Source organism: Euprymna scolopes, chromosome 35, assembly GCF_053919585.1.
Source record: "Euprymna scolopes isolate OS-2025 chromosome 35, ASM5391958v1, whole genome shotgun sequence".
Classification (NCBI taxonomy): Eukaryota; Metazoa; Mollusca; class Cephalopoda; order Sepiida; family Sepiolidae; genus Euprymna; species Euprymna scolopes.
Window position 1 is genome coordinate 40,435,515 of NC_136516.1, and position 26,447 is coordinate 40,461,961.

At 38.6% G+C, this 26,447-nt stretch overlaps 1 protein-coding gene across 1 annotated transcript in view; it reads left to right on the forward strand.

Annotated features, from left to right (window-relative positions):
* The first annotated feature begins 8,622 nt into the window (after nucleotides 1-8,622).
* The window catches only part of LOC145259606 (contactin-like), a 203,633-nt gene continuing 185,808 nt past the window's right edge, over nucleotides 8,623-26,447 (forward strand). Inside the window, exons 1-2 of the mRNA XM_080117262.1 lie at nucleotides 8,623-8,825; nucleotides 23,920-24,074. Coding sequence (XP_079973388.1) covers nucleotides 8,623-8,825; nucleotides 23,920-24,074 — 358 coding nt within the window. The remainder of the gene's footprint in view (nucleotides 8,826-23,919; nucleotides 24,075-26,447) is intronic.

A 26,447-nucleotide genomic window follows, 5' to 3' on the forward strand; every position in this document is an offset into this window, starting at 1 on the left:
TATATATAGTCATCCACATACAGTACTGTTTCGCTGTTTCACAGCTCATCAGTGCGGCTAGACAGGCAACTACCTCAAGCCAGGATTGAAACCCGACCGATTACACGGAAGTCAAGGCTTCTAACCATTACGCTATTGGCGGCTGCTTGAACGAGTAGTGAGTTTAACGATGTTTTCATATCGTCCGAAATACCTCCGCTCGATTTGTTTACACAAAGAGCGTCGCTTATATGCTAATGGTAATTCGTTTTTCACTTCTCATATATATTACAATTGTGTTGCGCGTTGTTTTGTGCTGTCTTAAATGTCGAAACGGTGTCTGAAGACAATTCCGGTCAAATGAACTCCAACCTGTAGAAGACCACCAGAATGAGACCTCTTCCTGAGAGAAGGAAGGAGCCAGCCAAACCTAAACTCCTAAGGTATGCCTTCACCCTACAACTCTGACAAAAAGACGTTTAACCGACTGATCTTCATACTCCTGTCCTATTTACCGGCTATCGTGTTAAAGTCTGGTATCGTGTCCAGGACATTTACGTAGCACGCGAGCCAGTCATGCTGTTGACCGGCTCATAGTGTTACACATATTTCGTATATATTATTAGAGTCGTTATTTAAAAAAAAAAAATGGGTGCCATCAGCTAGAATCGAAACCAAAACTGTAACATTCAAAGCTGGTGACTTACCACTGTATTAAGGTGACACACATATGAACTGATTAAAAATAAATTAAGATGAATATACAAAATGTACAACGATTTTTTTTCCAATTTGGACCTCTTTTTACCTCCTTAAAACTATTTTAACCGGCTAAAGATCAGTAAAACAGCGGCATATAAAAAAATTCAATCATTTAACGCCTCTAGTGCCGCTCTGCGACTTTTAGTTTCGGAGGAGATAGAGTTTGAAAATATGGAGACAGACAGACAGACGGACAGACAGAAAGACGAACAGACATAGTGAGTTTTATAAATTAGATTATGCTGATATAAGCTATTACGTCACTAAATGGACTCTTCTCAGTACTATAAATAGTAATAATGGCGATAACAGAGAGAAAGAGAGGGAGAGAGGGGGGAGAGAGGTAGAAAGGGAAATTAATGTTTTAATTTTTAAAAAATTCGGTCTATTAATCGTCAAGCAGCAATCTTAATCTATAGAATATTCTGTTTGTTTCTTCTTTAGTTAGTCCGTATGTTACGTTTAGAAAAAAAAGGCCAAATACAATTTTTGAAGGCCAACTTGCTAAAAAAAATGGCCATATTCAAGAAATTTGGCTATAAAATTCTAATATAGCAATATTGGACAAGAATAGGAGAGTGAGCTCCATTTGATATAGCCTCGTTTTCGAATATCATTATAATAATACATGATCCTTTTTGTAATGGTATGAAAAAGAACGTCTTAGTAATTCCGACTTGCAGTGGTTCTTCACCGAAGAAACTAGTCAGTAAAACGTAAGGTAAACAAGAGAACATTCGAAAGAAACAGAGCAAAAACCCCATTGTTTTCCAAGTAATGCTTGACTGAAGGAGTCTTTCCAAATATGATTTAATTGTTTGTATTGAACTATGTAGCACAATATTACTTTCTGTGTAATTATTAGTACTTATTAATTTATCTCATTTAGGTCAGTTCTATATTTAAAATACAATAGACGCTAGGTTTGTAGAAATGTTAATAAACTCATATTTGCTGCGTGTTATTGTTTATTATTCTGTCTAAGAATTTTGTTTTTATCTCTTCGCTATAAAGAAAAATAGCAGCTTTATCCAAACATATATTTTAATCAAATATATTTTTCATTCCGGGGAATTTCCATTGATCTTGCTATATGAGAAGTGAACGCTGGAAATGTAATAAAATATTGTACGTCAGAAATATTTAAATCAGTGGTTCTCAACCTTTTTTTACTCATGGACCCCTTTTCCCTTCTTTCTATCTTGGTGGACCCCTTCATAACTATTGGTCATAAGACAATCTTCTATTTTTCACTAATAAAAATTTTGAGGTTTTAACAATCACAGAAATATTATATAATTAAGATTTATTTTTTAAATGAAAACTAATTTAATGCAAATAAAGTATTCTACAACAACTATAATAATAATAATAATAATAATAATAATAATAATAATAATAATAATAATAATAATAATAATAATGATAATAATCTAAATTAAAGTGATAATAATTCTTTACCTGTGGACTAGGTGTGTCAGAAATTAAAAAAAAAAATAAAAATAATATTCCTCTTACTTTTTATACAACTTTAATAGTTTATTTTGGAAGTATATTCATAAAGAAAATAAACAACCCACTTTTAAAAGAGAAATTACGAGTTTTTTTTATATTTCACTCGCAGTTTCGTGTTAAGGGTGTCAAAAATTCCTACAAAAATTCTGATACACCAACCTGTGAACCCCAAGAAATATTCCATGGACCCCTAGGATCCATGTGAGCCTCTGATTTAAATAGTATCAAATAACACTGGCAACATTTTTCATCTTTTAAGAGTATTCGTTTACATGCTATCAACAAATCAGAACACGTTCAGTAAACAAAGAATACAAAGTCAATTTTGTGTTTTAATTTCGCAGCATTTGACAAATATTGTCTTTGTCTTCAACGTTTACTAAATAAAAATTAACGGAAGAATTGACTGCGAAGAACAAACAATCTGCTCTTGTTATTCGATTGTTGTGAAAATATCTACGCCATTTTGTTTGAGAATAATTTCGTAATAATAAATATACAAATAAGTTTTATCTCCACTGCTTGAAATATAGATTGCTTTCATTTCTTTTTTCTTAAAACTAAACACTTTTAGTTAACACTAGCAAGGAGACGCGGACTTGTCCGGGATTGAATGAGGTTCAACAAATGTTCTCTCATACTTCTATTGTTATCGAAATTGGTGAAATCGCCCATTTTTTAATCAAATCAATTGATTGCCTGCTGCAGTTAGGGACCCATCTCCCTACAGTGTACCGGGAAGAAGCTTCTCATGCCTCCCCGCAAGTACTTAGTCCAAAATACATTTTAGCCTAAATTGCACTGCAGAGAATTTACTGTTGACTTCATAAAATTATCTGTAAATAATAGCTTCACTTAAAGTTTAAACGGCATAATCACGTTGATACACGAGTTCCTGCTGGATCACCGAAGTTAAGCAATGTTGAACTTGGTCAGTCCTAAATGGGTGCTCTTCCTCTCACGGGGGAATTGAGCTGCTAACCCGACGTCCATGTAAGGGAGGTCAAACCGCTGTTCTCTTCTGATCCCGCTCCACCCCTCCACCCCTCCATTTCTCCTATTTTTTCTTTTCTCCAGGCTACACTTTGGTCTGCGTCAGCGGCCAGTGAAACCACTCCACGATGCCGGGAGACGGGACATACCACGACAGATGCACCATATTGCTCCCTTAGAAAGCTCCCCGATAGAGGGAGCAACTGCCAGAAACTAAGAAGAAGAGGAGAAAGCCAGAGTAGGTCTGCAACCTGTGGCGACCCTGGAGAAACAACCAACTGGTGAACAACCAAGCTTGGGCCCTGCTCCCCAAGACGCCCACTCTCCGACTGAGGTAGCAAAAGTAATGGCGGACGAGGAAACGAGGCACGTTTCAGGTGAACCACAATCGGCAATACCTCTTGCACCTCAATCCTCATTGGCCAAAGACGACCCCTCCACTCCTGCTCCCCACGAGAACAAACGCCCAGCAGAAGCGGAGGAGAAATCAAGGGACGAGGAGACAATGGATGTCACGGGTGGACCACCGACTCCTCGGTCCAATATACCATCACCCAAATGTAGAACTCAAGCTCACGGAAAATGGGGAAAATGATGAGGATGGAGTAGCGAGAAGAACTAAAGCGCTAATCAATGAAGCAATAGCGTCTTTAAAGATCCTTGGTGGGGTGACCAAGCCCTAACCAGCCACCCCTCCAAAAAGGGAGATACCCAGCAACAAAAGCCTGGCAACGAACATAAGTGGTGGACCACGACAGGTGGCACCCGGAGCCAACAACTTCCTCCCAAGAAGAAAAATAAAGAGACCCAGGAGGCAGGGACCGGCAGATTGGCAACATTCAACACCGATTGGCCGGCTTTCATCCCACTGGGCAAACCACCAACCCCCGGTAGCAGAAGCAGCAACAGTAACACCCAAGCCAGACGACATTATCCTGGACCCTCATTGCCAGTAAGGAAAACACTGAATGGGGTCCACAAACCCAAATGTCCCCTCAGGAATACCGGGACCTCTTTGAGTCCACTTACAAAGACCTCACGGAAGGGAACGTCATAAACCCCCTTCCAGGCACTGCAGAGGACCTTAAGAAGAGGATATTGTCTTTTATCACCTCGGACACAAAGAAAAGAGGCCTCACAGGAGTAGACAAGGACAACATGGTGGACCTCCTCCTGGATCTGAAGATCCCAGCCAAATACATATGCAGGAGGAGCTACACAATGTGGGACGTCCTGCTCCCAACCCAAAGAGATGCCGAATAGACAATGAGACTAATCTGCGGTGGAAAAACATCAAACTCCAGCCAGAATACCTTAGTCAAACTGAACGTCCCCTGTCTCCTGGGAGCAAAGCAACTAGGAGCGGTCTTCAGCCAATATGGGGACGTGGTGTCTGTGGCCCCAACAAGCAAGAAGAGGGACATCCTGACTGGAGACTACAGACTCCAAACGCGCCTCGACAAATCTGGCTTCAACCAAATACCAACGACACTGAAGTGCGAGGAGGAGACAATGTCCGTCATAGTAGACCGCACTGCTGGCACTGTCAGCAGAAGAGACACATGGCCAAGGATTGTCCGAAAAGAAATCCGACCAAAGTCCCATACAGCTGTCGACAAGCCTTGTGCCCCAGAGACAACAACCTAGCCAGTGGACATATCCCCCAGCATTGGATGAGTCACAGTGACTCGAAAGGGAAAAACAAAGTTCCCCAGTTCCGGCCAGCAAGCGGACGGAAAACAAGTGCCACATCAACAACAACAGCCGCTGCAGCCGATACCGCCCAAGCGACCAGAACACAATGACTAGCAACCGCCGCAGCCAAAGACGTCACAACCTAAACAGCAGCAGCAGCCACCACAGCAGAAGCAGCAGCAGCGGCAGCAGCAGAAGCATTATCAACAACAGCAAGAGGAGCGGAACAAACCACTCCAGGAACAACGACTGGCCCCCGGACGAACTGAATTGGGGACCAAGAAAAGGAAGGACTCCTCAGAAGATTAGTCTGCCAATGAAAGGGAGAGAAAACAAACTCTCCCACTCCCCAGTCCATTCAAGGAACAAAAGAGAAAGAAAAAGAAAATTAAAAAGATGGAAAGGGAAGAAAAGGTGACACCCACCCCCTGTGAGCATACACCATCCCAAACAACAACAACAACACACCCACCCACCCCAAAACTAGACACCGCACAACACCAAACACCGCACCAACCACCACACCAACACCCAACACAGTACCAACAGCAGACACCACACCCACCACACCCACCAACATCTGACACTGCACCAACACTCACTCCCATACCAATGCAAACTTAACCACCACCCCAAAGAGAAAAAGAAACAAATGAACCTGAGCAGAAATTTGTAAAATTGACCCTCTGTCTGTGGCAACGGTACTTTCACATCAGCAGAGAATGACTTTAAAACCACTGCTGGATTGCCAAAAGATAGAGGGGAAAAATGTCAACATCCCCACTAATTTCCCGGACGCCCCGCTCCTAATAACTTTTGTCAGAACTCCAGAGGCTTGCAAGAGCAACTTGTGGTCACTTCTGGAGGCAGCTGAAGGGGCCTCTCCGGGAATGGAAATATTTAAGAAAAGCGACTCTTCCCTTGACGAACTGTCAAAACAATGCAAGGGAAGGGTCCCAGTATGGGTCCATCCGTCTCTTTACAGGACCCTAAAATTGACCTTTCCCCTAGACGTTGGCGGCATTGTGAGAAAAGGCCAGGACCTTAAAAACCTGACCTGTTTGAGCATCACGTCGGCATCCTTACGGCGACCGACTTTGGAGCCAAGTGCGACACACCCTAAGGTAGGTACCATGTCTTTAAATTTGGCCAGTTTGAATGCAAGGGGCTTGAGATCATCAGGCCGGGTGGCTCGCCTCCGGCACGACCTCTTGTCCCTGGGAGTGAATGTTGCTGCGATGCAGGAGAGGCATTTCGTTTCTTCTGTGGACTGTCAGGTGCTGAACTGGGATTTTGAAGTTTTCTCGGCATATGGCAGCCCGCGGAGGAAGGGAGTCTCCTTGGTAGTGAAACGAACTCTGTCCGCGACAGTCGACGTTGTTCATAGAGATACGGTGGGTAGGCTGGTCGTGGCCGATGTTGCTGCAAAAGATTCTGTGTTTCGGATGATTGCGGTTCATGAGTCCAGCACCACTCGCGAGAGAGTTTCGTTCTTTAGTCAGCTTGACGCGTTTGTAGATTGTCGGAAGCGGGTAGTGCTAATGCGGGATTGGAACGCCATCTTAGACCCAGATTTAGATAAAGTAGGAGGCGAAGCTAGAGGGTCGGAAAGATGTGAGTCCAGCCTGGCTGATCTGATGGCTAGATGCGATTTGGTCGACAGATTTCGGGTCGAGCATCCAGGGTCGGAGATGTGGACGTGGACCAATAGCGTTCCCGCCTATCTAATTACCTATTTGGACAGGATACTAGTTAGAAGAGGCAAAATAGATTTCCTATCTTGCCCCACGTTCATTTGGTTATGTCAGTCACACCATAAACTAGTTATGGCCCGGCTGAAGCTAGGAAACAAGCCTAAGTTAGCGGGTACTGGAAGTTAAACACCTCCCTTCTGGAGATACAAAACTTCCGAGACCAGTTAAGAGAATTAATAAAAAAGGCATGCGTGGGGGCGGTTTCCGAGAGTAAGTGGTGGTTAGGTCTAAAAGCCAACATTAGAAGCTTCTCTGTCAAGTATGCCCAGCGCCTCGCACTAGATAACGCCAAGACGAAGAAGCAGCCAGAGCAGAAACTAGCCCAGGCTACGGGGGAGGGTGATAGGGTTAGCCAGGAACTAGCTAGGCAGAACCTTCTGCGTGAGACTAGCGAGCGCTACGAAGGTCAAGTAGTCAGAGCTAGGCTTAGAAAGATAGGCATCGAAGCAGTCAACTCTGACGCTGTCGCACGCCGCGAGGTATCTAGGCGGGGCTCGGACAAATACATGGCAAAAGTTAGACATCCGGATGGACGCACACTTGAATCGACTCGGGAGATCTGCGACGGGTTTCAAAAACATTCCGAGGAACGTTTTACGCAGCAGACCGATCTTCCTGTCCTTGAGTTTAGCGACTATTTGGCCGACTCTCCCCGTCTTGACGCAACAGCTAGAGTGGCTGGTTGCGAGGGCCAGGTGACGGAGCGCAAGGTTTTTACTGCGCTGAAACAGGTCAGCTGTGATAGATCACCGGGACTCGATGGTCTGCCATACAAACTGTATTTGAGGCTGTCGCCCATGTTTTTGCTTCTTCTGACGGATGTGTTCAACCATTGGTTTGCTCAGGGATCCATCCCGGGGCAAGTCACCAAGGGAGTGATCACATTGCTGAGGAAAGGTGACGGGCATGGTGAGGAGGAGTTAGACAATTACAGGCCCATAACTCTGCTAAACACAGAGTTGAAGATTTTGGCCAAAGTCCTGTCGAATCGGCTGCAGGTTGTTATCGATGAGTTGGTTAAACCGAAACAGAACTACGCTGTGAAGGGGAGATCGATTCAGAACAACTTGCATCTGATCCGCACGATCCTAGAAGGGAGAATAGATGACGACGCAGAAGCTGCGCTGCTCAACCTAGATCAGTCCAAAGCGTTCAATAGGGTCGACAATCGTTTCCTGGCATCTGTCTTGGAGGCCACCGGTTTTAAACCGGACTACTGCAAGTGAATCTCCATGATGTATCGACAGCCCACGGCTGTCGTGCAAGTCAACGGAAAGCGCTCGAAACCCTTTGTTATCTCTCGGTTGGTTCGTCAGGGTTGTCCGCTGTCGCTCCTGCTTTACGTCCTGGCCTTGGAGCCTCTGCTCCGCAAGCTAAGACGTGGGAAGGCAAATTCGGCCCTGCACAGAATGGCTCTGCCTGTGGCTCGTTCGCCGATGATGTCACGGTCTTTGTGTCGAGCTTCAGAGACACAAAGATCGTGTCAGAGGCGCTTGCAGAATACGAAAGAATCACGGGGGGGGGCAAGATAAACCGCAGTAAATCGGTCGGACTGCGGTTGGGCGCCTGGAGTTGCAACGCAAACCCCCCGGCGCCCTTCAGTTGGACGGATGGCCCGGTTCGGATCCTCAGCGTGTGGTTTGGACCGGGTCTTCAGCTTGATAAGAATTGGTCGGAGTTATGGTCAAAAGTGGAGGTTGCGGTCAACGCGTGGCTTCCCAAAAAACTTTCTTTAAAGGGTAGAACTGAGGCGTGCATCACATACGTCTTCCCTCTTATCCTTTACCGATTAGCCGTACTTCCTCTGCCTGCACAACACCTAATAGCTATTGTCGAACTTTTGTCCTCGCTTCTTTGGGACAGAGGAAGACACTGGGTGAGCAGACAGGTCTGTATTCAACGTCCGTGTGAGGGAGGTTTGGGAATGCCGGACTTGAAGTGTCATCAAGAAGCCGAGAGGCTGGCTTTCCTTAGCCATTACCTTCAAGATGATCAACCGTGGCACACCGCAATCACTGCCACCTTTCCTGATCTCATTCTCGACCCCGCTATCGAGAGTTGTCGCAGGCCACAAGGAGATACAGCCTTCCTGAAAAAGTGCCGAGCCACACTAAAACGACTACCAGGGTCCACCGACCTTGTGACTGCCACCCATAGGGAACTCCACAGGGATCTAGTGAAGGGGGCCGCCGACGACTCGCTATGCGTGCGTTTGGGTTGGCAGCAGAGATCTGCTCCGCGTGGAGCTTGGCGCCGGGTTCGAGTAATCTGAACAATTCGGAGTTCTCTCTGACCTGCCGATTGACCCTAAATGCGCTTCCCCACAACAATATACAATGCAGTTCTGGTTTCTTGGAGTCGCCTGCCTGCCCCCTTTACGGGACAACGGCTACAGAAACAACAGATCATGCATTTTTCGATTGCCACGAACTCCGCCAGTACTGGTCGTATGTTGCCGAGGTGACGGCTCGCATCGACCCCGAGCATCCTCGCCTGATTACTGTATCAAACGTAGTGGACAACGTGAGGCCGCTGTGGGACCGGGAGAGACAAATGGTCTACATCGCAATCCTGGCTGTGGCGAGAATGGTGATTTGGACGTCGAGACTGCAAGATGGCCAGGGGGTGCTGCCTTTTTCTGATCATGATCTGATCGCTTTCTTTAAACACCAACTACGGGTAAAGATCAGATGCGACAGAAGAAGGCTGCGTCGTGTAGCTTTTGAAAGGAGATGGATACAGGTAGCAATCTGTGTGTACGAAGAGGGGCCAAATTTGAATACGTGTTCCCCGCCTAGGTATGGAGCGTGCGGTTCTGGGGTTTTTATCGGACTCCCGCCCCTTTCCAATTCTACTTCCTTCAGTCTCTCAGCCAACCGAAAAAATCTTGTTCCCCTTAGAAAGCCTCCAAGATCCCCAATCTCAAAAAAACACAATTTTTTCTTTTAATCCCCCCTCCTCTCGAAATTCAACCCAGCTTGGAGGAAATCAAATCAAACACTAACACACCCCCGCCTTCACCGCCAAATTTTTTCCCCTGTTTAGGACACAACCCCTCCCCTCCATTTAGATGCTGCCCGCGAAACCCTGGTTCCTTTACAAACCAGAGTGAAACGGGTGGTCTAGCATTTCAAATAGGGTTGGGAGAGCCTTACTAACCGGTTTCCCCCCCCATGTCCCTCGACACAAATGAAGTTTTATTAACATTGTTATCTTTTTTTGTATTTTTTTATATGAACAAAAAAATGTTTTAAAATTGGGTTTAAGTAGGAACACCTCCCACCACATACACATAAATACAAATTTAAAGGGGTAACCATGATAAAAGATGCTGGCCGAGAGAAAAATCATTTAAAATTTACAAAAGAGACGAGATGGATCAACCAACCTCACTATCCCTCCTTCTCTTTGAGTTGGCCTATGTGCCTAAGTTTTTTGTTCATTTTCCCAATTGTATTTTTTTCCTGTGAATAAAAAATTTAATATCTCAAAGTGTAGTATCTGTTCTTACTACATGCTGTAGTTATGTTTGTAACTTTGTGATATAAAGTGGGGGATCACTTTTGTGTATTAATTTAATGTAAAATGATCACCCACCTTAAAACCACTCAGTCTCAAAGCCATTCAAGTCATTCTCCAGATCATTCAAGTTGTTTTTGAAGGATTCCAGTCATTTTTTAAGCATTCAAGTCATTCTTAAGGTCATTCATTTCATCCTTAAGTTCATTAAAGTCATTCTAAGTCATTTACTTTTAATTTATTTAAGTCATTTCAGCCCACTTTTCGGTCATTTTAGTTTATCTTGAAGAATTTCACGTCAATCCTACATTCACGCATTCATTCATTACACGAGAGCACACGACTAATGGCCATCGGCCTTGTTCTGGCATAAGTCGATGTTTCCTTCATTACGTTGCGTGTAGACGCGCCAAATATTCACTGCCGTTTTGCGATACTAAATATATTCTTTTATAGAAAACAGGTAGATCTTTCATTCCCATCCGATATAAAAGGTAGGTAGTTTTTAACAGTTTTGTGTAAATTACAGAAATGAAATCATATCGATCAGTTTAGGTGTACCCCCTTCCCCTAAAAACAAAAAACAAAAAACAAAAATAAAATTGTAATATGGCGAGTTAGGAAGTGAAACATTGAGTTTTGTGAAGCAAAAGAATAAAAAAAAAGCGTGCCATTAAATACATTAAGTGTTCGTATGAAGCGACCTCTCGCGGCAATTTTCTGAAACACTTAGAAAATATCCCTTTCCATCCCTCACCACAACCGTACGTACACCACTATCATTTGCGACAGTTATTTACTCGGCTTCAGTCCTACGGACCTAACACTTTCAAGAAATGGCCGCTGTTGGCAGCAATGTAGGTTTTCAACGTGGACTTGCACCTACTTTGAATTAAAAGCAAAAATAAATGCCCACAAATTGGTGTAGATCGCCAGCGAAGTAACAGTTTTCCTCCACTCCGAGAACAAAGCGAACCGGAGAATAATAAAACAAACGATAATGCAACCGCTGCTAATGTGGTTAAAAAATGGAAGTTCGTGTCTTCTCTATGCGAATCAGGTTAAGATTAAGCGTTACTAAATTCAGAATAAATGCTACTGTGGAACGCATCGTGGTATGATGAAAAATTATCTGTTTGGTTTATGTGGAGGCAGAAATATAAGTGAGGCGAATCACTAGTGTACCTAATCAATTCAATACGTAATGACACTATATTTCATTATTTACAGCTCGTATTTTTGATGGCGAGGGATATTTTGGCGGGGATTTTCTACAAATGATCCTTTTTCTTTTTATGTGCATCATTAATATTTTTAAAACTATTGTCTTTATATCCGGATGATTTTAGGTTAACAAACTTTCGACTATAGTACTTTCTGGCCGTCTTCAGTTGCCTTTTTTTTTTCGCGATTGTTGACCTTTGGAAAATCTTATATGTATTAATTTCGTGATGCAGAACAATAGGCGACACGAAGTCCGCGGCAAAAAAAAAAGTCAGATAAAATAATGAAATGTTATTCTTTTCTAATTTTAAATTTATTTTAGTATTATAAAAATATATTATTTTAGAAACATTTATTGATTTCTATCTGTTTTTTTTTCTTTTAGAAAAGTAAAATATTTCATTTAACACTGTTTGCTGCGGACTCCGAGTCGCCTATTCCTCTGCATTACCAATCTTTTATCTTATGCGGATTGTTCGAACTGCTGTTCTCATCTTGAGTATTCTGACACTATTTCGACCAATGTAACCACCGACCTTCTTCAAGTATATTTTGTCGAACTCAGGCATTTTTCTGTCGAACTCGAAAATCTACACAAAATTTTGAACCATTTTTTTAAAAAAAAATTCTCCGGAGTAGAATACTCTCGTTCCGTCAGCGATATTAAGATTGATGGATTAGGGTTAGACTTTAAAAATTTAGAATAAGCGCCATTGCGGAATGCATCGTAGAAAAATATTTGTCGTTTCGGAAATATAAGGAAAGCGATTTTTTATGCAAATCTTTAATGATATGAGTAGATTACATCCTCTTGCGTAAGTAAGAAAAGGTTTTTTTTACAACATCACGCATTTTTTTTTAGCCAGTCATCTCATAAGATGTATAGCAATAATATGCTGAAGTTTCGAGAGGCTACGACAATTTTAATTGTCTGCACAAAAAGTCTAGAAACTTATTGAAGGCACCTCGTAATCTTTCCTTTCAAGATATATAATAACTCTATGTTAACTTTGATTTTTACAATTACGTTAGATTTCTTACATTAACCCACTAGGTTAATTTTCCTTTCAAGATATATGTTTGTTTTACGGAATATCAACCCTTTTAAGATTATTTAACGCCGAATCCAGTTATTTTGAAGAAATTTTTTTTAATAGAGCATATTTTTTTTAAGTCGGTCTCTATTTAACCCATAGTTGGGACCCTAACAGGTACTACCTCTCCTGGTCCGAGTGGACCTGGGAGCAATGGCAATTAAAGGGTTGCTCCACACTCCCCAAAGCCCGCAAGCTGGAGCCTCACCATCGAATATAGTTTAAGGTCATATCCAGGACCTTCAAGATATATGATAACTGTATGTTAACCTTGATTTTTACAATTAGGCTAGATTACTTACGTTAACCTAATAAGTTAATCTTTCCTTTCAAGATATATAATAAAGGTTAATCTTTCCTTCGAAGATCATTTCTATGACGAGTACGCAAAGCACAAAGCGAGTCAAGCAAAAAAAACAAAAAAAAAACAACAAAAAAAAAACAAAACAATGAAAGCAATACTTGATTCGATTGTTTTGTTTTACGGCATATCAACCCTTTCCGGGTTAGTTTATGTCGAGTCCAGTTAATTTGGAAACAGTTTTTATGCTTCAAGTCCTTTATATCTTCAAATATTTATACGGAGAGTTTGCTTTGGTTGTTTTACGGCATCTCAACCCGTTTCGAATTATTGAATGCTGAATCGAGTTATTTTGGAAATAGTGTTCACGTTGCATCCAATTATTTTGTAGAAGGTTTTTTATTCTTCAAGCTTTTTGTATCTTCAATCGCTAGTTTGTAGTGTTTGGTTTGGTTGTTTTATAGTGGATTTTATCGTTTTTTATGTTTCCTGCCTTAGAACATGAATAAGTTTTGCAATGGAAGAGGGAAAAGGGTTACAGTATTAATGTTTGGTACATTTTATGTTAGGAAACCAGTCAGGAGGTGGGGAAGATAGAATGAGAAATGAGAAGAAGGAAAAGGGGGGGAGAAGGTGGGTTTTTGTTTTTGGTTTTGCAGAACATAATTAAGTTTTGCAAAAAGAAATAGAAAAACAAAAAGCATCAATGTTAGGTGCATTTCGTCTCAGGAAGCCAATATCTTCAGACAGCCTGATCTGGTAGAACCAGAAACCGAGTTGGAACAAAAGAAGGAGGGAATAGAACATATTATGGTATTATATTAGCATGCCAGGGCAACGCCGAGTGACCTTGTTGATTATTATTATTAGAAAAACAAAACAATTTGATTTGGGAAAATGTGGATTTACAGCTTGGAATGTTTTGTCAAGAATTTAACTCAGAAATAAAACAAAGTTATTCTTCAAGCTTTTTGTATCTTCAATCGCTTGTTTGTAGTGTTTGGTTTTTGTTGTTTTATAATGGATTTTATCGTTTTTGTTCCCTGCTCTGCAGAACATGTATGAGTTTTGCAATGGAAGAGGGAAAGGGTTACATTATTAATGGTTGATACATTTTAAGTTAGATAACCAGCCAGGAAGTGGGGGTAGGTAAAAAGAGTAAGGGAAAACGTGAGGAACAAGAAGGGGGAAAAGGTGGGTTGTTGTTTATGTTTCTGGTTTTGCAGAATATAATTAAGGATTGGATTGGTTGGTTGTTTTACGGCATATCAACCCTTTTCGGGTTATGTAATGCCGAATCCAAACATTGAAGAAAATTTTTAATAGAATATATTTGTTGTTTTCAAGTCGGTTTCTATTTAACCCATAGTTGGAACCCTAACAGGTACTACCACTCCGGGTCAGAGTGGACCTGGGAGCAATGGCAATTAAAAGGTGGCTCTACACTCCCCAAAGCCCACAAGCTGGGACCTCACCACTGGATATAGTTTAAGGTCATATCCAGGACCCCCATTGAGGGACTTTTACCCTCTGCAGGGGGGCAATCGGTGTATTCTAATGCCCCACCGACAGGGCCGGGAATATAATTAAGTTTTGCAAAAGAAAGTAGAAAAACAAAAAGCATCATTGTTAGATGAATTTCGTCTTAGAAAGCCAATATCTTCAGACAGCCTGATCCAGTAGCACCAGAAAACAATACTTGATAGAATAAAAGTCTTAATCAATTCGCAAATGTATTGTTAGCCCTAAGATTTAAACGTTCAACCTACAGTAGAGTGTCATTAAAACTGAATTTAACTTAGCACTTCATCGGTTATGCCATGAGATTAAAAGTCGAAAATTATATTACGAACACAATAATTAAAATAATAAATTTTCGAATACGCACCCTTAAAATAATCTGAAATTGTAGGAGAGTATACTATTCTGTCCGCAGTGGTTATACTACTTGGAAAAATAAATTGCAAAAGTAATATTCTCCTGAATGTTGAAGGTTCAATTCTCGCTGTGGGCGACCAAAAAATGCAATTGCAGATTACTTAGGACCTCTATCTAGTCATGGCTGGCGGAATAAGAGCATGCTAACCCCCGTCAATTACATAAAATGTTCCGTTCGAAATTCTGCCAAAATTTCCGAGTTCGACAAAAAAATTCCCGAAACTTTTTCTATCAAAATAGAAATTTTTTTGAATTGACAGAAAAATTCCCGAGTTTGACAGAAAAAAAATCCCGAGTTTGACAGAGAAAGTCCCGAATTTGACAGAAAAAAAAATCCCGAGTTCGACAGGATACACATGAAGAAGCTAGAAGGTTACATCGACGAAACGTTGTAAAAATGACACTCAAGATAATAACAGTGGTCCGATGAATCCAAATAATACAAATAGCCAATACTCATTAAAAAAAATTCATAGTTATACACTTTTGTAGGTTGAAGGTTCAATCTTCAGTGTGGGCACACTAAAAAATACAATTGCAAATTACGTACGACACTTACCCCGTCAGCACTGACGAAAAGCGAATATGCTTGCTTAGTGGATTAAATAAAGAGTCCCGTTGATGATTCTCTCGAAAATTCCCGAGTTTTATAGAAAGATTCCCGAGTTCAAGAAAATACACTTAAAGAAGATCGGTGATTAAATCGGCCGAAACGTTGTGAAAATAATACTCGAAATTAGACCAGTGCTTTGAATACTCCAAATAATGTAAGTTCTCCACCTTCATCTAAAAATCAAGAAACTGAACCTTAACCCACCCCCAAGAAGAGTGTAACTTACAACTGAATTGTACTAAGCAATTTATCCATTACGCCAGGTGGTTGATGAAATCAGAGTATATTACATCCGCAGTTTAAATGAAGAGTCTGTCATTCTGTGTAGATTCCCGAGTTCGGCAGAAAGATTCCTGTTTCTGAAAAAATACCCATGAAAGAAGTCGGAGGTTACATCGGCCGAAACGTTGTGAGAATAACACTCAAGATGACAGCAGTAGTTTGAAGAATCTAAAAAATATAAATCATAAATTTCCATTTCAAATACCCCCCTCCCAAAGTATTCTTCCGTTCCGTCAGTTATTTCCGGGTAGTATTACAAGGTAATTCATAATTCTATCTTGAGCGTTGCCCGCACTGAGGATTGAACCTGCAATCTTCAAAAGAGTGTAGATCACAACTGAATTTTATCTTGTACTTAATATTCTAAAAGGTACACCGGAAGAATGTCGGAGGTTCCATCGACCGAAACGTTGGCTTATCACACTCAAGGTGATAACAGTAGTTTTAATAATGCACGTAATAAAAACTGGCACATTAGGCAGAATTTTATTTTTCATTGGAAGCAAATGATAATGTTGACAAGAAATCAACAAAATCGACATTGATTGATGTGGGTTAATTGATTGAGTTAAGAGAAAAAAAGTTTTCGGCCGATTATTGATACTGCTTCATCAGACCTTTAGTTCAGATCTAAGCTATTTATGTGAGATGTTTTCTTTTGGGGATTTGGCTTTTTGATGGAACCCAAACACAATTAGGGACAATTTCGACATCAAATTACGGCCAGGACAAACAAATAAATGAAAGAATTACCATTATAATGACGACAAACATATATATATATATATATATATATATATATATATATATATATATATATATATATATATATATATATATATATATATATATATATATATATAACTACTTCATTTACTCACATAAAATTAATATACAACAGTATAAATTTATGCGTAAACTTAAAGTATTTACTTCAAAAGTGCTCAATACGTAGGTAGAGCTAGTTAGTTATTTATAAAATATATATGGCAATTACGCTGCACTGAATATTCCGCGTTTCATCCACTCTAGGATTCTTTAGGCTTATGCGCGAATTTTGTGGTTGTCTGTCGTTTTTATATACGCACCTTCTATTGAGATTTTAGTTATCCAATCAGCTTTCTAGTATCCACCGCGCGCTTCCTATCAGCCAATGAACATGCACTTATAGGACAAAGGCCGCTTTTGACCTCTGGTTAACCTGATTCTTTGTGTGTTTTCTATTTAGTTTGTATATCTACCGTGTTGATCTGTTTTAAATCTAGGTTACGTTTTTTATGTTAGTTTTATATATATATATATATATATATATATATATATATATATACACATACATATATATGTATGATAGTTTTTGTATATGCCTGTTTATTTATTTTATTTATTTATTTGTTTATTTTCTATTGTTTGTGTTAGTTTTAAAGTTATTTTGTAGCTCGATCCTAAAGTAAATTTTATCCTATGAACACAGTTGTTCACTATTTCTCTCCTACAGTTTAATAGATGTTGGGGTTCTTTAAAGTACAGGATAGCAAATTTTTCATGAAGGCATAATCTACATGGGTCGTCTAGATCCCTACACGTGGTAGCTTGTCTTTCTATTTTCCATTCGACTACCGGTGAAGAGCCGCTTTCCTTGAGTTCCCAGTATTTATTTGCTAGCGTTGTTTTCATACGGTGTTTTTATTGTTGAAAGCACTTTTGTGGTCATAATATCGTGTTTTGAAATCTAAGGATGTCATACCTACGTAATATTTCTTGTTATTCGGCGTTTCTTTCGTAAATATTGTGGACTGGTAAACTATGCTTTTGGTTAGACATTTATTTTGAAGCGGGCAAATTGTGTGGTATCTACAGTTGCATTTATCTTGTTCGTTATTAGTATTTTTATTTTTATTTCTAGTATGGTTGTTGTTGTCGGGAGTTGGTTTATTATTATTATTATTATTATTATTATTATTATTATTATTATTTCTGCTAGTTATATATGTGCCTTTTGTGTTAGTTTTATTTTTGTCATGGGGTCTACTTTTTATTGTTTATTTTGTTGTTGTTTACATTGTTTTTATTTAATATTTTGTTATTATGTGCTTTAATTATTATCTTTAAATTATCGCAGCAGCTGTAGGATAACTTTATGGTATTTTTATTGAAAATTTTGTGTAAGAGGTTGGTTGCGGGAAAGTGCTTTTCGATAAGATCTAGAAATTTCTTGCCAAGTAAAACAAATCAACACAGTAGATATCCAAACTAAATAGAACACACACGAAGAATCAGGTCAATCAGAGGTCAAAAGGGGCCTTTGTCCTATAAGTGCATGCCCATTGGCTGATAGGAAGGGCGCGGTGGATACTAGAAAGCTGATTGGCTAACTAAAATCTCAATAGGTGCGTATATAAAAACGACAGACAACCACAAAATTCGCGCGTAAGCCTAAAGAATCCTAGAGTGGATGAAACACAGAATATTCGGTGTAGCTTAATCGCCATATATATTTAATAAATTGATATATATATATATATATATGTGTGTATGTATATGTGTAGATGTATGTATATGTATATATATGTATATATGTATATGTATATATATATGTATATATGTATATGTATATATATGCAGATATATATGTATATATGTATATATACGTATGTATATATATGTATATATATGTGTATATATGAATATATGTATATATATGTGTATATATGCATATGTATATATATATGTATATGTATATATATGTATATGTATATATATGTATATATGTATGTATATATATATATATCTATATATATGTATGTAAATATATGTATGTATATATATATATATGTGTATATATATGTATATATGTACATATGTATGTATATATGTATATATATATGTATATATATATACATGCATACATATTTATGTATGTCTATGCATATATATATGTATATATATCTACATATATACGCATATATATATGCATATATATGTATATATATCTACATATATATACGCATATATATATATGTATATATATGTATGTATAGATATATGTATTTATATATATGCATATATACTACCACTTTTTATATATATTTATATATACTACCACTTTATATGTATATATATATATACATAGATTTGTTTTTGTGTATTGATATTCACATTAAAAACCCTTTTTTCTATTTATAATATTTACTAGCATTTCAGCCTGGCGTTGCCCGTTGAGCAAAAAAAAAAGTGGTAGTAGAAAGGCAGGCTCGAATCCGTACCGCGAAGGAGGAAAAAACGGGGAAAAACCTGACGTCTTTGCTGTTACGACCACCGCCAAACCGGATGTTACTTGTGTTTAAATTAAGGCTAGACAATCGAAAGGGGAGGATGACTTTCATAAATATCGGCGAAAAAGCGACCCCCCCTTTTTTCCACAGAAAATTTCTAAGTTGAGGGTGAAGACATTAATGTTTTTAGCCAATTTTTCGATATTTGTCGTCAAAACAATACTGATCTTGGTAAAATCCGTCGCCTCTGGCGAAACTTAATAACTTGATTTAAGCCCAAAACAATAAATGTTAAGAGGTAACAATAGGGGTCAAAGTTTAAAAAAAGAAATTGACCTCGGATGTCTCTACGAAATTACTCAGACAATTTCTGTTCTAAACATTTGAAATTTGATATAAAGGGTATTCAGAGATAGGGCAAGCTTTTTAATCGGTGTGGGTCGAAAATTTCAGGTTCCGAGAGGTCAAAGATTTGACCATTGCGGTATCTAGCAAACTACTCACCGAATTTTGGGTCTAATCATTTAAAATCTACACATAACGGGTATTCAGACAGGTGGCAAGCATTTTAATCAGTTTTGGGGCGAAAATGTGACTGCCAAAATGTCAAATGTGGAAGAGTTGATCTTTGCCAATTCTACGAAATTTCTCCGCCAATTTGGGATCTAAAGACTTGAATTTTTAGATGTAAGTAACTTGGACGTGGGTAAAAGTTTATATTTGGTTGGAGACCAAAATAATTAAAGTTGAAGGGTCAAAATTCGCGTCCAATTTATAAAAAAATTACCTCTGCGGTCTCTACGAAATTACTCACACAATTTTGGGTCTAAATAGTTGAACTTTTACATAGAATGTATTCACACCTAGGGGCAAGTTATAAACAGTACGTAGGGCCCGAGCAAAGTCGGGTTGAATTGCTAGGATATCTATAAAAGTGAATGTGTGTGTGTGTGTGCACATTTCCTTACGCAATATCTCTGTCAATTTTTAGTCTACAGATTCGACATTTGATTTACAAGATACTGAGATTTGAGAAAATCTTTGTAATCCATTTTCGGCCAGAAATTTGGCTGTTAAGGGGTCACAGTTCAACGATTTGAACTTTGAGAAGTCCACCAAACTCCTCCGACAAGTTAAACACTTGAAATTTTAAACACTTGAAATTTTAGACACTTGAAATTTTAGATATAGGTTCCTTGGACACTAAACACTTGAAATTTTAGATATACGTTCCTTGGACATGGATAAATTTAATAACTTGATTTGAGCCCAAAACAATAAATGTTAAGGGGTCATAATAGGAGTCGAAGTTAAAAAAAAACCTCTGCGGTCTCTACAAAATTACTCAGAAAATTTCTTGTCTAAACATTTGAAATTTTACATAAAGGGTATTCAGAGATAGTGCAAGCTTTTTAATCAGCTTGGGTCGAAAATGTTTAGTTACTAATATATAAATGTATGTATGTATGTATGTTTGTATATCTGCCTAAAACTTTCGACAGCGCCGACGGATTTTACAAAGATCAGTATCGTTTTGAAGTTCGACCTTTCAGACGACAAATATCGAAAAATTGACTAAAAACATTAATATTTTCACCTTTAACTGTGCACTTTTCTCCCGGGGGAGTCGCTTTTCTCGCCGATATTTTCGGAAGTCATCCTCATTTTTCGTGTGTCTAGCCTTCATTAAAACCTATGTCGTTTCCGGTTTGGCGGTGGTCGTAACAGCAAAGACGTCAGCTTTTTTCCCCGTTCTTTTCCTCCTTTGCTGTACGGGTTCGAGCCTGCCTTACTACTACCACATTCTCTTTTTTTTGCTCAACACACACACCCAAACACCCGGGCACCTTTGAACTTTGTGAAAATCATCATCTCAAAAATAGGGAAAGAAATGTTATAGAAACACTCCCATTTACAGAACTGTCAAACGTATAAATGTCAAACGGACATTGACTATTGTACACCCATTAACCATTATCCTCAGGTGTCCTCTGGGTCTTGATAAGCGGTGACTTCTATGTAAAAAAAATACTGCTGTCGTATTGTCACTTGGTGAATGGAGTCTAGACCATTTAATGAGTGGTTTATCTATCAAACAAATTTTTGGAACCTAACATTTGATTCTGTCCCGAATTCTTTCTTTCCATTTAAAACGTGATCTGAAAATCCGGCACTTCTGCAATACTGCGTGGTAACCATATTTTCGTTTTCAGTTTGGAGAATATCATTATGAGAATACATTTATTTGATTGTCAGTCTGCAGCACTTTTTCAAATACCTCGTTTTCATTGGCCCTGGTTCAATAACATTGAATACAGATCTTTAATTGCACAAATTACTATGTTGCTAGACGGTGAATTTAATTAGTGACCTGGTGACTAAGGGTTTTCTAGACATTGCTCAAAATTTCCGCAATGTTAGATGACTTCGTGAGAGAGCAATATTGGCCCCTTGTAATGATGCTGTTGATATGATCAATTATAATCTTTTGCGAGAGTTATCAATCCATTGATTGTGATATTAATGAAGATAGTACAATTTCCTGCCTGGAATCCAACGTTCACTACAATCGCCTGGAATGCAACAGTATAACACGATATTAAAAGAAGGAGCTCCAATTATATTATTAAGAAAGAGTGTAATGATACACGATTAACACTACAATCTTCTGGAAGCCATTATAATAACTGGACATTTTGAAGGTGAAACTGTAGTCAATCCTCAGATTACCATTATTCCTTCTGCCATTTCAGTTCAAGTGTTTACAATTCGCAATAAAATTTAGTTTTGCGATGTCAATAAATAAAGCTCAAAGTTGTTGAACTTAATCTTCAGACACTTTGCTTTTCTCATGGCCAGTTTTATGTTGGTTGCTCACGCATTGGAATTCCATAACACTTTACATTAATACACCTGTTAGAAGTCAGACTCCAAATGTTCTTTATGTAGATGTTCTTCAAAATTAATACTACAGGTATTGTTAAGGTATGCACTGCTGGAAACTATATTTTTATTATTTCATTAACAGAAAAGGTTACTAATGTCATCATTATATATATATACATCAAAGAGTTAAAACAAAATAAGATTTAACAGTTTTAAGATATGCAGATAAGATATATAAAATAATAACTACAATTCTTACATCATATTTTAAAAGAAGAAGTACTAGAAGATAAAAGATTAAACTAGAAAGGAGCATTAGGGATACCGGTGAGAGTTCTATACAATAATACGCACCTACTACTCCTGTTATCATAAAGGAAACGAATCATAAAGGGGATCGTGTGTGATCGTCTAGTCAGACTTAACGTTGTGTGTGACCGTCTAGTGGTCCTGTCTATTTGTTCATATGCCGTTGTGTGTGTGTGTGTGTGTGTGTAGTATATGTATTTTTCAACATACCTTCTGCGTCTTGGATGATGGTCCATCTAGAACATCTCGTGTCTTGGAGGGGAGACGGTACTTGATTTTAGACGAATATTCATTCACTCCAACATGATGAATTTGTTTTATAGATTTTTATTTAACTTTCCAGATGTCTCGCAGAGGATGGAAAGTGAATCTCTGGCCTGTGTTGTTCTGTTCTACACACGTCAGCGCCCCCCCCCAATGAAGAGGAGGAGGCAATGGTGAAGCCGTCCGTCCTCTTCTAAGTCTAAACCCAGTCTCCACGATTCAGCTAACCTGATCACGTGACTCACACGCAATCCGATCAGCTGACCCTGACTTCCGGTCAACGTGTCTCAATATAATTTGCACACCTCCATCCCCCCTCTCTCTCTCTCTCTCTCTCTCTCTCCTAATCCATTCTCTACCACTCCTACCTTATGGGGAATGTGGAAAAAGAAGACATTATTAATTAATGATTGGTTGATTAATAAGATAATTGTGTATGAGGACGGAATATTCAAATATATCAAATACAACCTGGCAACGCCGGGTACTTCAGCTAGTATATATATATAGATGTATACCTACTTATTATACCTAACATATATACTTACTTATTATACCTAAGGAATCTGCAATGTAAACTATTCACAGATGCACATTCGTGAGACAGTTAATACACATAAAAATCTAATGACTCATACGTACCACATTTTTCAATATTGACCCTGCACCAGCTTTATTTTCTGATGAAAATCGATTAAAATATTTTCCACATGTCGGAATACTCTATGTACCAAGAGTTCAAGTCTGAAGACCAAAAATTCGTTACGTATATAAACTAAGTGTCGTCAGTTTTATTTCTATATATCTACGAAAGGGAAATTGTGTGTTTTAGTGCGTATGTGTGTACATTTCTCTACCAAAGTACTACCAAAGTACTCTGTATATATATATATATATATATATATATATATATATATATATATGTATATATACAGAGTACTTTGGTAGAGAAATGTACACACATACACACACACATATATATATATGTGTTACCTATAAATTATTTCAAGTTATTTGCATTACTCTGTATTTATTTTTCTCTGTAAGTCCACAGCATATAAATAATTTATGTATAATTCTGTTCCCCTTTTCATATAATCTCTCGAGGGACGGATACAAAGACAAGGCTTCTAAAATGACGTCTGACGTCAAGCATGTTGTTTGAGAAAAGAGCAAGATTTTGATATCTTCTTCGCCACGTCTCACTTCGCGCTTCCTGTCCAGGACGTCCTATCATACATGTAGCTAATTTTAATTTTTAATTTCTAAAAAAACTTCCAATTTTTCGCATTAATTTGGCCTTATGTAAAAAATACAGTTTTGAACAGTATTTTTTTTTTTTTTATCTCATAGCAATGTCTAATATCGTTACACCAAAACGCCTCAAGAGACACAAAATACAAATATTCCAAATCCTCTCGGATTAATTGGCTTCAATTGAGTGCTGACATAACTGTTCTTTGTAGTGAGCAAAGTATGAGCACATGCATATTTGATCTATTTTCGTCTCTTTTGAAAGGAACCAGTGGTTCACAGATGCGGTGGTCGACCCTTTAAATAAGGGAAAATTCATCTGGGCTTCAAGCGGAAAGCGGATCGAAGCAACGGATCAATATTGGATCGATGAAGACGAACATGTGAAGCAGGGATCTAAGGTTATATACACGAAAAAGGGTAAGTATTTTCCCGTATTTAAAAAAAAAGGCGTCTGTAGTAATTGCTTTGTATCGTCGCTGTTTGTCATTCACGGATTATCACACACACAGAAATACACAGACAGACAGACACACATGCACATAGACAGACGCATACACAGACAGACAGACACAGACAGACAGAGACACACACAGGCAGACACACACAGACACAGACAGACATACAGACAGACACACAGACACAGACAGACACATACACACAGACACAGACAGAGACATACACACACAGACACAGACATACACAGCCAGACAGATATACACACAGACAGACACAGACAGACACGCACACAGACACATAGACAGACACAGACAGACACACACAGACAGACACACACACAGACACAGACAAACACAGACACAGACAGACACAGACAGACAGATACACACATAGAGACAGACACACATACAGAGACAGACACACACAGACAGACACAGACAGACACACACAGACACATACACACACAGACAGACAGTAAACATAAAAAAATCAGATGAGCCCCCCCCCCCATGTACCAATTTTTTCAATATTGACCCCGTGCAAGCCCCTTTTTTCGGATGAAAATCGATTAAAATGTTTTCTACATCTCTGAATACTATATATACCAAAATTCATGTCTGTAGATAAAAAATTCGTTGAGTATATAAACTAAGTGCCCTCTCATACACATTCTCACTTTTATATCTATATATCTATAAAAATGAGAATGTTCGTGTGAGGACACACCACAACCTATATATTCAACGACTGTTTGATCTACACACTTGAAATATTGTATATAGGGTATTCAGACACGTGGAAAACTTTTTAATCGGTTAACATCTGGAAACAAAGAGCTGCTAAGGGTCAACACTGAAAAATTGGTACGTAGGGGTCATTGGATTTTAATTTTTTTTGTAAACTCTTTCATGACTGCACATGCGTGAATCGTTCACATCACAGATTATGTTAAGAAATTGGTTTGGAATCACTTTTAAAAGAACCTGTCAAGCTGGCCTAGCGGTTGTCGTACTTGACTCACTGTCTTTAGTTTTTTTTTTTTTTTTTCGATCTCCGCTCGAGTATTCTTTTTTACTTACAAGATATGAACTGTTTAGAAAAAAACAAAACAAAACAAAAACATAATACTCGCATGCACATGTCTTGGTTTCTGTATGAATTAAAATATAATATTTATGCGTATTTTACGACTGGGCAACGCTGGGCGGTCTGCTAGTTTTAAATAAATCTGTCTCCATATTTTCAAATTCTCGCTCTTCCAAAACTAAAATTCGCAGAGCTGCGCAAGAGACCTCAAATGATTGTTTTTTTTATGGTTCGTTTGTTTTTACGAGTCTTAAGCAGGTTAAAATAGTTTTTAAAGAGTCAAAAATGGGGCGGAATTGAAAAAATCGTTATATATTTTATACAGTCATCTTAACTTAGTTTTAATCAATTCATGTCCGTTTCAAGTTAGTGTAATTGTAAAGTCGATAGCTTTGAATGCTACGGTTTCGGTTTCGATTCTAGTTGATGGCACCCAAATACTTTTTTTTTTTTACTTTTGAAATCACGACTCTATAATAATATATCCGCAATCTGCACAAATTAAAATATCATATTTAAGCGTATTTTACGACGTGACAAAGCCCCCCCCCCCCGCCCGCTAGTCTAATATATAATGGGCACTATGTCTGGCTGTCTCTATATTTTCAAATTCTATTCCTTCTGAAACTAAAAGTCGCAGAGTGGCGCCAGGGGTCCTCAAATAATTGGATTTTTATCGGCAGTTCTTTTAAAGGTCTTTAGCCAGTTAAAATAGTTTTGAGAGGGCCAAAAAGAGATAAAAATTGAAAAAATCGTTGTACATTTTGTACATTCATCTTAGTTTATTTTTAATCAGTTCATATGCGTGTTATGTCGGTGCCGTCGTACGTCATCAGCTTTGAACGCTATAGTTTTTCTTTCGGTTTCGATTCTAGCTGTTGCCACCCAAACACTTTTTTTTTTTTACTTTGGAAATCACGGCTCTATAATAATTAATACAAAATCTAGACAAATTAAAATATCATATTTAAGCGTATTTTACGACCGGGCAAAGCCGAGTTCCCCCACCCCCGCTAGTCCAATATATAAAAGGCACTATGTCTGTCTGTCCGTCTCCATATTTTCAAGCTCTATCTCTTCCGAAACTAAAAGTCGCAAAACGGCGCTAGGGGCATTAATTGATTCTTTTTTTTATGGACCGTTCTTCCATGGGTCTTTAACCGGGTAAAATAGTTTTAAGTGGTCAAAAAGGGGTAAAAATTGAAAAGTCGTTGACCAGTGGTAACGTCACCAGCTTTGAATGCTACA